Below are 11,848 nucleotides of genomic sequence, written 5' to 3'. Positions count from 1 at the left end.
GCACCGCAGGCCTGAGCTGGTGGCGGGCCCTGCGGGTGGGGTCGCAAAGTTTCTGCCTGGGAAGGCGCGGCGAAATCGGACGCGGAGGGTTTCGGGGAGAGACCGAGGCCATCAGCCGCTGGGACGGCGCCTTGGCGAGCAGCGTGTTCGTGGTGCAGGAAGGCGCCGCCTCCACCGCTGCTGAACACGCAGTGGAAACGCAGGTGTGCCTTAAGGCTGTTGGGGTATCTAAACGTCCTCCAGCAGTACCAGCAGATGTAGCGCTCCTCCCCTGGGCAAGAAAGAATGGAAAAGCGACCCGGTGAGAGGCGAACAAGCGAGACAGAAAGAAAGCGCCAGTGCACCCAAGGCAAAGGCCAAGTTTTGACCAGCGGTATCGGGAGAGGGCGAAATGTAAGTTCGGTAGCCCTACGGTATCAAGGACTCCGAAAAACCTCAAATGGCCAATCCTTATCAGTGTCTCCATCCTCTGGGACTACTTAGAGGCCAAAAAAGGTGACGGGACCTTTCCAACGAAGACTTCCTCCAGGCCTTCCAAGCAAAATCTTCGTTGGAAGGGCAGCACTCAGGCAGGCTGGCCGGGTAAGAGCAAAGAGCAGCTGTTGCTTTAAATCAAGTGTTGAGGCTGTGCAGTGTCTGGGCCCATCTGTTGGCGTTTGCAGAATAGGTAGCGTATGTCAAGGAGTTTGGATAAACTGAACAAAGACCAATCTAATGGTCGTGAGCGCCTCATTACCAGGCGAGACAATATCCTGTATGTATAGGCCATATGTAATCATTCCTTTTCATAGAACAATGTCTTTTGTGTCCCCTACCCACCCATTCCACCCCCTTCCAGCCTTAAACACTTTGCCTGAGGTTTTCCTGGAGCGTGACCAACTGAAGGACCACATAGGGACTATGATTTGCCATTCTTCAAAATTATTTGTATCTTTATTTCCTCTTTAACCCCATTTAATTTGCTGGGAGAAAAGAAAAAAATCTTATGCCATGATACTCTATAAAGAATGATGGTAATCTAAGAAGGATGATGTTGCATTGTCTTGTCTGCCACTTGGTAATTAATTAACTCCTAGATAGCTGCACAAATCCAAGCTTAGTAAAGTCTTTGGAGAAAATATATTAGTTTTTTATTATATGAATATATATAAATGATATAGATCGATAAATAAATATAGATACTCAGCTTTTAATAAGTGCAGAATTCTCTACCAGGCACTACATATGTGTTTGGTGTCAAATCTTTTTTTGTGTTTAGTATTATTAGCATTAGTTTTTTCATTTCGCCCGAGTTTGTGAACACAGCCAAGAGACACATATATGATCACATACTAGAAGTTAATTTCCACTTAAAAGGGTCGTATTACTGCTGTAGAGAGAAATGATCTTGCAGTTGGGTTTCTTTTAAAACGTGGTTGATTGATAATACTGAAGGGAAAGATGTCTGTGAGAAAGAAGTTAGTTGAACCGCAAGGAAATATCCAAAATATAAATCAGTCTCATAAAATTTAACAGGAAAGTTAAATTCCCCCTCTGCATATACAAGCAGCTCAAACTTCTGAAATATTACTACAGAAATAACAATAGGGAAAAAGTCCAGATCTTCTTCCCTTTATGTATATTAACTTCTGGGTTTGCATAACACAAGTAGCTCCCACCCCCACCCCTGTGAAACACCTGTGAAAACTCAAGTGATAAGCACTATATTCCAAGGAGAGCAGAAAGAAAAATGGGAGAGTAGTATTTCCCTATGAGACCCTATCCTAATTGTTTATAGAAGTCTTAGATAAAACCATTTCAATGTTCTGTTACTTTGTACTGAACATTCATGTAAAAGAAATCTTGAAAAAAAGAAAGAATAGACCTCCTGGGTTCTCTTGGTGGGTATGTTGTCTTAAATAACCTTCCTTCTAACTTCAGAGCCTTTCTGTCTCTCATCACACCTTTTGAAAGAGGGAGTTTTCCGAATCTGCCGCAGAATGACTCAGCTTAATGCAAAGCCACATACACTTTTTTTCTTAACATGAAGGGGCAGTATTTTCCTCCACCTTACTACGAAATTGAAACCCACTGAAGTTAGCTAGAATTAGGAGAATAGCAGCCATCCGTATTTATTTCTTCCTCTTTCCAAGCTTTAAGCAGCATACATTTAATATGTACTTTTTTTCAGTTATCCTAACCAACTGACATGTTCTCCAGACTCTCAGATCCAAATCATGCCAAGAGTACCAAACACATTTAACAAGTGACTGCCTCCTCTTCATGTAACTCTAAGGTAGTCAAGAGTTCAGACTTCTCCAAGCTGGGGAAGTCAGGGTTCAAAATCACCCATGCCTTCTCACCTCCAGAAAAAAAAAAAAAAAAAAAAGGTGTTTATTTTGACATCTGTTACCATATGATGTTTATAAGCTCAATTGGCTGAAAGGAAAACACAAGGACCACTATTCCAGTCGCTTTTGTACTATTTGGAACTACCTAAGAAAGGGTGTTCTGTGTAGAAATGGCTGGCTCCTCAAGGTTAGTGGTCCTCCAAATTCTGTAGTGGCAGATTCGAGAGTTCTCCACTATGCGGCTTTTATTATACGTCTCTTTTTACTGGAAGAAGTTGACAAGAGAATGTAATATAATGTGATGCAAGGAACAAACTATCTTAGGATAATTTGAATACTATACATGCAAAATAAACAAGTAACTTGCAGGAGACGATGATACTTTAAAGTAAAGTGACTCATTGTTTTGAATAAACTTCATTCTGTCTTATTCATGAAGTGTTTCCTAATTCACATACTTGTATTAATTTCTCTAAACCTATTTCTAAAGGGATGTGATTGAGCAGGCAATCCAGGAAGACAGCATGTTCGAATATTTCACAGCATTCATTATTTTGATGTTAAATAATAAATGTGTCTTTAATAGAAATTACAGACCATTGTCATGGAAAAAAAGCCATGGTAGCTTTGTATGTGAAAAGGAAGTCTCCAAGACCTTAACTATTCTAGCACCTCCTCGACTTCTTTCCACAGGAAGTGTTCTTCAGTGTTCAAGGGTAGGTTTAAAAATGTTTTTCTGTTTAGTTACTGCACCTTAATTTGCATAAATCCGCTCTTGGCTTTGAAGGGATCAAATAAATCTGAGAAGAAACTGGGATACATCCCAGATTCAATTTAAGTAGGCAAAGGGAAATGAATAAATGCCACTTAAATGGAAGGGTCTCAGTACCTGCCAACTGACCAGCTGTAAGTACCGTAATACTTCTAAAATGCTGTAGAAATGCACTGTTCTCCTGGAAAGCCAGTGGAGAAGAAATGTCCTTGGACTTTGAAAAGCATTCCAGGTTTGAGTTATATTCTGTGGAACTCAGGATGTAATTGCTGTAACAACAATTTAAGGCTCCTTTTTTATTATTTATTTATTTATTTATTTATTTATTTTTTGAGACAGGGTCTCACTTGTCACCCAGGCTGGCATACAGTGGTAACATTACAGCTCACTGGAGCCTTGACCTCCTGGGCTCAAGTGATCCTCTTTTCTTAGCATCCTGAGTAGCTAAGACTACAGGCATGTACCACCACACCTGGCTAATTATTTTTTTGGTGTAGAGACAGAGGTCTCACTATGTTGCCCAGGCTGGTCTCAAGCTCCTAGCCTCAAGTGATCCTCCTACCTCAGCCTCCCAAAGTCTAGGATTACAGGCATGAACTACTGCGCCTAATTTTTTTATCTTAATTGAGTAAATAATGGTCTCTTTGAATAGGCATCAGAAAAAGGATGGCCCCATTAAGTTCATAATGCGTACTTTTCCCCCTGCCATTGTGAGCCAGATTACTATCACTGTTATCGTTTATGGTTGATTTTAAGGAGGTAGTGGCGACCTCTCCTCTTTGCCTTGAAATACAGGGAATGTGAATTCCATTTTACACTGGTCGAGCTATGTCTAGTGACTCGCTTCAAGACAGGAGGAGGAGGGCTGGACTCTTGCCCATCCACGCTTTTGGAGTGGGTACCTTTCTCATCGTGAGTCGGAGTCGCCGTGGTGGGGATGTCGAACCACTGAGCCAAGGAGTTAGAATACCACACTGTCAGCTCCTCCCCTGGCTGGACGTCTCGCAATGCTCGGTAGAAGATCTGGGACGCAAGGAATGGAACAGTTCTCTGTCATTTCCTGGGTAATTGGTCAAAAAGCAACTGAGAAGAAAGGTTCAAATCCCGATTCTGATGTTGTGTGACCCTGGAGAAGCTACTGGAGCTCTCTGAACTTCACTTCCCTCACCCTTCAAATGGAAAAACAATAGTATCTACCTTATAGGGTTGTCAAGACATTTAAATGAGACGTCTAGCTAAAACACTTTGCTCTTAATATTGTTGGCCACCGCAGGGATGGTTAGGTAGATTGAATTGGTGGTGGGGACTAGGGGATGTGGAGAGAAGCCCGCAGTACCTGTCCTCCGGGTAAGTCTGCAATAGCTTCCAGAGTCTGTTCCTGGGAGTTTCTGGCTGCCCGGATTAACCCTATCCACTCCAGAGGGGAGCCCCCCGACTCGTCCACCAGCTCCCCTCTCACCATGCGCACCTGCAACACAAGCAGTGGTCGTTCTCCCCGCACCTTGGCCAGGCCCACAACCCAGACAGAAAGTTTATCCTCCACCCCCACCCAACACAGGAAAGTGGTTGTTTTTGGTTTGGCCAGACCACTAGGGGCTACTGGAAGGAGGAGAATTCCTTAGGACCTTGCTTGGGGGAGGGAGAAAGAGGAAAGTCTACCTATGCTAACAGTACCACCACTTTCCTGCGCCCCACCTTGGCAACACGGGGAGGGGGGAGGGATGTTGAGAACATCCTCCCTTAGTGCTTAAGCACATCTTGTACCAAGTTGTTCCCCACACACTACCCCAGCTCTCCCACTGGCAGTTCTGAGAGCAGCCCTAACACCAGGTTAGAGACGTTTCTAGGTCAGTCCCAGGACCCAGAGCGTCCCCCTACAAACAAACAAACAAAAAAATTATCTCATACCTCCTCTATTCTGTGTGCATCGCACCTAGGTGCCTGTGAGCCTTGCAGCGAAAGTCTCAGAACAAAGCCCAAGCGGGGAAAAGCTTGCCCGCAGCTGGCAGGCCATTTAAAAGCAATTAAAAAGCGTTTAAAGAGGAATGCGCGGTGGGCACCAAACCCTGCTTTAGACTATAGTGGGGCGGAGAGGGGGGCGTGATTGCAGGAGGAGCGAGGTACAAGTCCCGCTGGCTGGACACCGGAGCTTTTTCTTACTAGAAATCTCCAAGCAAAGCAAGCTATAAAGCCAAGGAAGCCAAAGCCCTTCCTTCTACCCCTGACTTCTGCCTTCATTTCCTGGTCGCTGTTTGCCGACCTTTGGCTCCTGGGACACCCCCAAAGCGGGCGAGTGCTTTAAGTCTTCCTGGTCAGGGGTCGCAACGGTGTGTGGGGTGTGGGAGTCAAAGCTAGTGGTTTGGCCCTGGCGCCTGCCGGTTAGGACTCTGAACTCTCAGAGCCCCGCTGTAGGCGCTCTGATCCTGTGTCCCGCGCGGATGGGCGCCCCTCACCCTTGGAGCCCGCGTCAGAGCCAGCACCTTGCTCATCCTCTCTCCATATGCCCCAAACCCACAAGCCGACATCGGCAAGGGAAAAAAATATATATCTGAGGAGATTCTGGGAACTGAGAGCCTCCCAAAGATTTTTTTTGTTTAGGGAAAAAAAAAGTAAATTATTTTAAGGCGAAATTAGGCCTCAAATTAACATATTGAAGGGCAGAAGGGAAGAAAGGTTCTCGATGCCCTACACCCCCAGAAAGAGGGTGCTTTTGCAGAGAGAGCTGAGGTCAGGGTGCGGGGGTGGGCTTCTGGGTTCTGAGGAGACCCGAGAGCGCGGGGGAAAACACAAGCCGCGAATGGTCCCGGCACCTACAGCCCTCAGTGCACCCCACCCAGGGCTGTCCCCTCTCGGCCACATCCTCTCCTCTCAACCCGACCCGTCCAGCTCTCACAGTTAAAGAGGCTACTTGCTCAGAATAACAGGAGTCCCCTTCCACCTGGCAGAATTAGCAGGTAACGACTCAATCACTCCCTTCCTCCACTTTCTCTCTCTAGCCCTTTCCCGGGTCAGGGCACTGAGAGGCGAACAGCAGTGGGCGGAGGTCTGAATGGTCAATACCTTTTTCTTGGGCCCGGGCTCCCTGCGGTCTGACAGGTACTTGCCCAGCTTGAAGGTACCAGGCACCGGTCCGAGGCGCAAGCCGGCCGGGATGCAGCAGTCGGCACTCACGCTGGTGGCTGGAGCTCTGGCGGCTCCGTGCATTGTTGCCGCCGCCCCCAGGCAGGCGCTCGAGTGCGCCAGGTCCTCGGAAGGGCGCGAGTGACAGAGCTGGAGCTGCGCGCTAGCCAGGGAGCCGCGCCCCGACGTGCGTCCTCCGCCCGCGGAGTGACGCGGGCGGGCATGCACTGCGCCTTTTCAATTGGGGCGGGAGCCTTTTGGCACCGCCAGCGCAAGGGCGCGTAGTTTGGTGAGAGAGTTGCGCTGCGAAGCAGCTGCAGAGTCCTACCCGAGAGGGTCACATGGAGTGGTTCCCTCAGCCCCCTGCATAATCGAGGCCTCTGAATGGCTAGCACACAATGGTCCAGGCGACCTTCCCATTCCTAAAAATCCAATTTGTCAAGGGCGAAGAAAAGGCACTGGTGAATCAAAGGTCCGGCGGGACCATTAATCCTCAGCATGGGGTATTGTCCTCGAGACAGTTACGATATTTTAAGTGACAAATCCACTGTATAATTTCTCCATAAATTTTACTTCCTTTTATTGTTCCCCGACAAACCAGTTTTGGGAAATAAGTGACTACTTTAAGTCTACTTGGCTGATTCCTTTGAGCCTTGGTCTACTTCAAAGATTTTTAATTCTCTCCCCTTGGCTTTATTGTAAAGGAGATTAAACAAAGAGATGGAGACTGTTTGGAGGACTTGTTAACTTCTATTGATTTCTGGCGTGTGCCATACAGAAATTAGGCAGGTACTTGATGGGAAAACACCAGAAAATACCTACACTTTTTAAATAACGACCATTTTACCATTTCAGGGGATTGGGTTCAGGCCAGTCGTCTATTTAGAACTGCTTTAATTGTCACTTCTGTCCCATTTCGTCCCAAAATATGATGAAGCCTCCAGATCAAGTTGAGAAGGCGAGGTCAACTGTGCATCACTTTTCTCGGGCACACCCCGGGCCTGCACTTTCTCTGGAGAATGGGAAACGACCCCAGAACCAACAGTTTCGACCGGGGATCCTGCCCCCCGGTCCGCGGCCCAGGGTTGAAGAGGAAGAAGTTCTAACAGTGGGTTATTGATCACGTCCCCTGGAAGAGGTCCTTGGACTAACTCCCCTGAAACCAACAACCTGGACTTTTCTATTAAAAAATAATAATAAAATAAACAAAAACGAAATCACCGCAATCTGCTAAAGAGAAGATTTGTAGAGAAGGGGGGCGAGGTGGGCGTTTCGGACAACTCTTTCTTACACCTACTTTGTGAACTAACAAGACGTTGTACTTCAGAGTTAAACCGGAGAGCTCCCCGTTTTCTTTTAGGGAAGCCTCCAATTAGCGTGCGGACATTTATTTTCATAAATAGTAGCCGAGTAATCAAATTCATCAGATATTTGTGACTCCTGCCGGCACCTGCCGCGTGCTGCTAGCTATGGGCACAGCACCCCCAATCCTATGCAGCCAGCACCGAGCCCGATGCAGTTCTTCCAAGAGAGGCCTGAGTGGTGGTGTATTTCCAAGCCTAGCGCCAGAGGCCCAGCCACTGCACAAAAGGGCGGAGGGCCCTCAGCAGCGCCCACGCTGCTAGCTTCTCCAGGCTTTGTGGGCTGAAGGTGCTGGAGCGATTGTGGTTAGCAAGGGTGGCAGGACGCAAGGTGGCGACACCTGCAACTCACCAGTTTATCTGAGGAGGTCTTCAGAGAAGCTCCGTGTAGTGCCCCTCAGTCGAAACCTATGTTCGCCACACTGGGCAGGTCCAGGACACTCAGGATCATTCATTCTGTGCTCTCCCACTCAAGACTCGGGGAACCTTTAGTGGATTGCTTCGGAGGTTCGGCCTCCTAGTCTGTAAAATGGGAATGATGGATACAAACAGACCCTTTGCTCCCTCTCCGCGGTTCACTTTCATTTGTAACAACAATCTGTAGAGTGAGTGCATTCTGGAAGCTCCAAAACTGGTTGTTTGCCTAATGGGAGAATCCAGGTCAGGCCAAAGGTTTCAAGTCTAACGTCTCACGTCAAACCCTGAGAGGACACACGGATGGCTGGCCTCGGGCCAACTCCAGGGCCTGTGTATACATGGCTGCTGAGGCAGAGAAGAGTCGCTTGGAAAGTCTGGAGGGCCACACACTGTGGCCTCTGGGACCGTGCAGCCACACTATGCCCAGGTCACTTTCTGAGGGAGCTGCCACTGATTTTTCCTCGGAAGCCTCCAATTGCGCCTCTGAGGGCTGCGAAGACTGCCCTCGAAGGAGAAGAGGGAGCCTTTGATCCAGCGGCCCATGAACTGTCTCTTATACACATCTAGATGTGTATAAGAGACAGATTTAAGCCATGAACATGTCCCTCTAACCTCTGGCCTGGCGACTCCGGGATGACACCCAGTTTAAATTACCAGCACTGCAAACGGGAAGGGGCGAGCGCTGGGCCTGGGTTCGGGGCGCCTCCCCGGCCCTCCTTAATGAGTGAAAAAGCGTGAACGACACGCGAACAATTTTATCAATAGGACCATGTAAAGGCCGACTGTGAGGAAAGTTATTTATTAATATAGCCAATTGTGACTGGTTCCCAGCCCCGCGAGAAGAAAGAGACTGCGCCAGAGGCATTCACACCAGCTCGCCGAGTTTTATTCTGTCCTGTGGCTCAGAGTTGAAGTTCCCCAAGTGAAATAAATTGTCCACAAAGGAGAAAAGGAACACATTTTCTTTTATTTTTCCTCCCCTAAAAAGCAAGGGTGAAACCAATCTAATGTGCCCAGTGGAGCAAGATGGGCCGTGAAAGGCTGGGTGTTAAAAGTAAAAGCGGGCTGTGCAGCAAATGGGATGGAAAATTAAATGAAATTAAATAGCTTGAACGGCCGTATTGTCCCTTATTAAAAAGACACATTAATTACATGGTCTCAGCCTTATTCAAAGACAATGTTGAGACTCAATCAAAACATTCCACTCGGCTTTTTTTTTTTTTTCCTTATCGACTTGAAATGGGCGTCCAGAGGCCCCGTTAAAGCGAAATCCCTCCTACACCGAGGTGCGGGGAAAGGCGGTTTAGGGGCGGTCCTGCTCCCTGCCCACTGTGGAAACCGCTCGGGCAAGGCTCCCGCTCCGGTAACAGGTTGCCATAACAAGGCTGGAATGCTCACCAGCAGCCGCCGGCCCTCCGAGGGACAGGCTGCGGAGAGCTAAGTCCCACCCGCGCGCGGCTTTCGGACCCGGCAGTGATAGCGGACTGCCCCGCCCGGTGCATAGTCGCGAATGAGCGAAGAGCTGGGAATGCGGCCGGCGCCGAGCACGTGTGACCTGACTGGACTCCGCCTAGAGGAAAGGAGCGCCTTAAGACTTTGGCGCTGAGACAAGTGGCTTCTTTCAGACCACACTTCTCCTGCGCTGCTCGTCACCGTTGCTCAAAGGCTTTGAGTTTCAGGTCCCCACGGGGACCGAGTGAGCTGTCCTGAGGGGTGGCGGGGGTGGAGAGGGCTGAGTCTTGGAGACCCTGGTGCTGGTGACTCACCAAACACCCCTCCCTCCCAGGTCGGCGCGGAATCCCAAAACTGAGCCCGGAGGAGTCCTGAACCCGGGGATGCAGAGAGCCGCTCGGGGTCAGCGACCCGAGACGAAGGAGGTTGGGGAAAGCAGAGAGAGGCCTGCAAGCCCCGCTTTCAGTAGCCGAATGTTGGCCGGAGGTGGCCTAGGCTGCACCCCCCGAGGGTGTCCGCGCGGGCCGGGCGGGCGGGTCAGCTCGGACCAGCTGCGCGGCCCCCGAGGCGCGGGTGGGACATTAAGGCCGGATCTGAATAGGGAGGCGGCGATGGGCTCTGGGAACGCCACCAGATGACACGCCGGCGATGAGGCCATTTTCCCCTTAATTGCGTGGCCGGTGGATGCGCGGCGGCCGGGAGTCTCCAAAGTGGCAGCCAGGACGCAGCCCGGACGCCGCTGGTGGGTTTTGTGGTGCCTTTTTTGTTGTTTTTTAAGTCCTCCGTTGGAAACGGCTCAATAAAAGTATTCAGAATCCCTCTCAAGTTGCCTTTTAACCGGAGTTCTCCAACTTATTTCTTGGTTCTTTCGGTTGACATGGTGCAAAGAAAAGTCAGCGAGCGTGTTTCTGAATTGCAATGTCTCGGGGCACCTCCACATTCAGCGCTTCTCTGCCGGCCGCTGCCGAATGAGCCCGCACTCAATTCGATTTTCCTTGCTGTTGGGCACATTTAGGAGCGCCTCTATTTGTGAAGTTCATTTCTAGGCAAATGTATTCAAGAGCTGATGGGAATGAATAGGACCGTGTGTCAGCCGCCCCTAATTGGGATTAAAGCACTTAGGAGCATATGCAGAGAGTGACAGAAATTCTCAGGTTGCATTGTGTTCAGACTTCCACCCGCTCGGACGCTCCTCCTCCAGGGGAGATTTATAGAGATTTCTCGGAGAAACTGAGGAAAGAAAAGCGAAAAGGGAAACAACCGGGCTAATGGCTCACGATGGGGCTGCGGTTCCGCAAGTGGTGGTGACAGCTTCTGAGAAAAGATGCTGGGGAATAATTGAACGCGGGCGGGGGAGCAGGTCTGAACTCTTTAATCAGAAAGGCGGAGAGTTAAAAGGCGAAATAAAGATGTTCTGGAGATTCCCAGACGGTGTTTCCCCCTTTTCTTCTTCTTCTTCTTCTTTTTTTTTTTTTTTCTTTTCCTTAAAGAGCCGGGATACATTTCTTTTTATCTCTACCCTCCCACACCCACCCTAAATAACATACCCTCTCTTGGAGCAATAATAAGAACAATTTGGTACTCGAATTAGAGAGGGGAAAAGTCACAAAAGAAACAAAAATATCTCTCTTTTTTTGTATGTTGAAGACTTCACACCCAAATAAATCAATAAAAGTATTTTGACATATGAATGTGTGTGTAAAGTATACACATGCTATGTTAAATACGATCATAATATGTATTTATATAATTAAGGCTGTGTGTAGATATATAGTGTGGTAAATCTCCACCTGGAAGTAGCTGCTAGGTTTCTGAGCTGAATTGACAAAGCTTCCCCCAACTTCCTGCTCTGTCACCCAAGCTGGAGGGCAGTGGAGTAATCATGGGTTACATGGCTCAGTGGTCCATCATGGTTCACTGCAGCCTTGATCACCTGGGCTGAAGCGATCTTCCCATCTCAGCTTCCAGAGTAGCTGAGGCTACAGGTGTGAGCCATGACACTTGGCTATTTTTTAATTATTATTTATGTTTTGGAGATTCCAACCAGGCTGGTATGGAACTTCTGGGCTCAAGTCAGCTTTCCAAAGTGCTAGGATTACAGGCGTAAACCATGGTGCTCAGCCCACAAGGACTTTTAAAACCTGAAAATCAACATGGAACTGAGGCTCAGACAGTTGTCTAAGCAAAGAGAAGTGACAGCCTCTTTTAGCCCTTGAGGAGCAGAGAAGCCAGAAAGGACAGATGAACACTGAACAAAAGAATGAGGGGGAAAGCAGATACTTCTTTTCTGGATTTTCTTTTCTTTCTTTCTTTCTTTCTTTCTTTCTTTCTTTCTTTCTTTCTTTCTTCCTTCCTTCCTTCCTTCCTTCCTTCCTTCCTTCCTTCCTTCCTTCCTT

At 48.3% G+C, this 11,848-nt stretch overlaps 1 protein-coding gene across 1 annotated transcript in view; it reads right to left on the bottom strand.

Moving 5' to 3' along the window:
* The window catches only part of PRDM13 (PR domain containing 13), a 7,754-nt gene extending 1,448 nt beyond the window's left edge, over window positions 1-6,306 (bottom strand). The window contains exons 1-4 of the mRNA XM_011973682.1: window positions 6,163-6,306; window positions 4,439-4,570; window positions 4,005-4,125; window positions 5-271 (exon numbers count right to left, since the gene is read on the bottom strand). Of these exons, the coding sequence (XP_011829072.1) occupies window positions 5-271; window positions 4,005-4,125; window positions 4,439-4,570; window positions 6,163-6,306 (664 nt within the window). The remainder of the gene's footprint in view (window positions 1-4; window positions 272-4,004; window positions 4,126-4,438; window positions 4,571-6,162) is intronic.
* Window positions 6,307-11,848: the final 5,542 nt, after the last annotated feature.

Source organism: Mandrillus leucophaeus, unplaced genomic scaffold (genome assembly GCF_000951045.1).
Source record: "Mandrillus leucophaeus isolate KB7577 unplaced genomic scaffold, Mleu.le_1.0 Scaffold1392, whole genome shotgun sequence".
Classification (NCBI taxonomy): Eukaryota; Metazoa; Chordata; class Mammalia; order Primates; family Cercopithecidae; genus Mandrillus; species Mandrillus leucophaeus.
The sequence above is the reverse complement of the archived record's forward strand: the minus strand, read 5'-3'. Positions and strand labels throughout refer to the sequence as shown.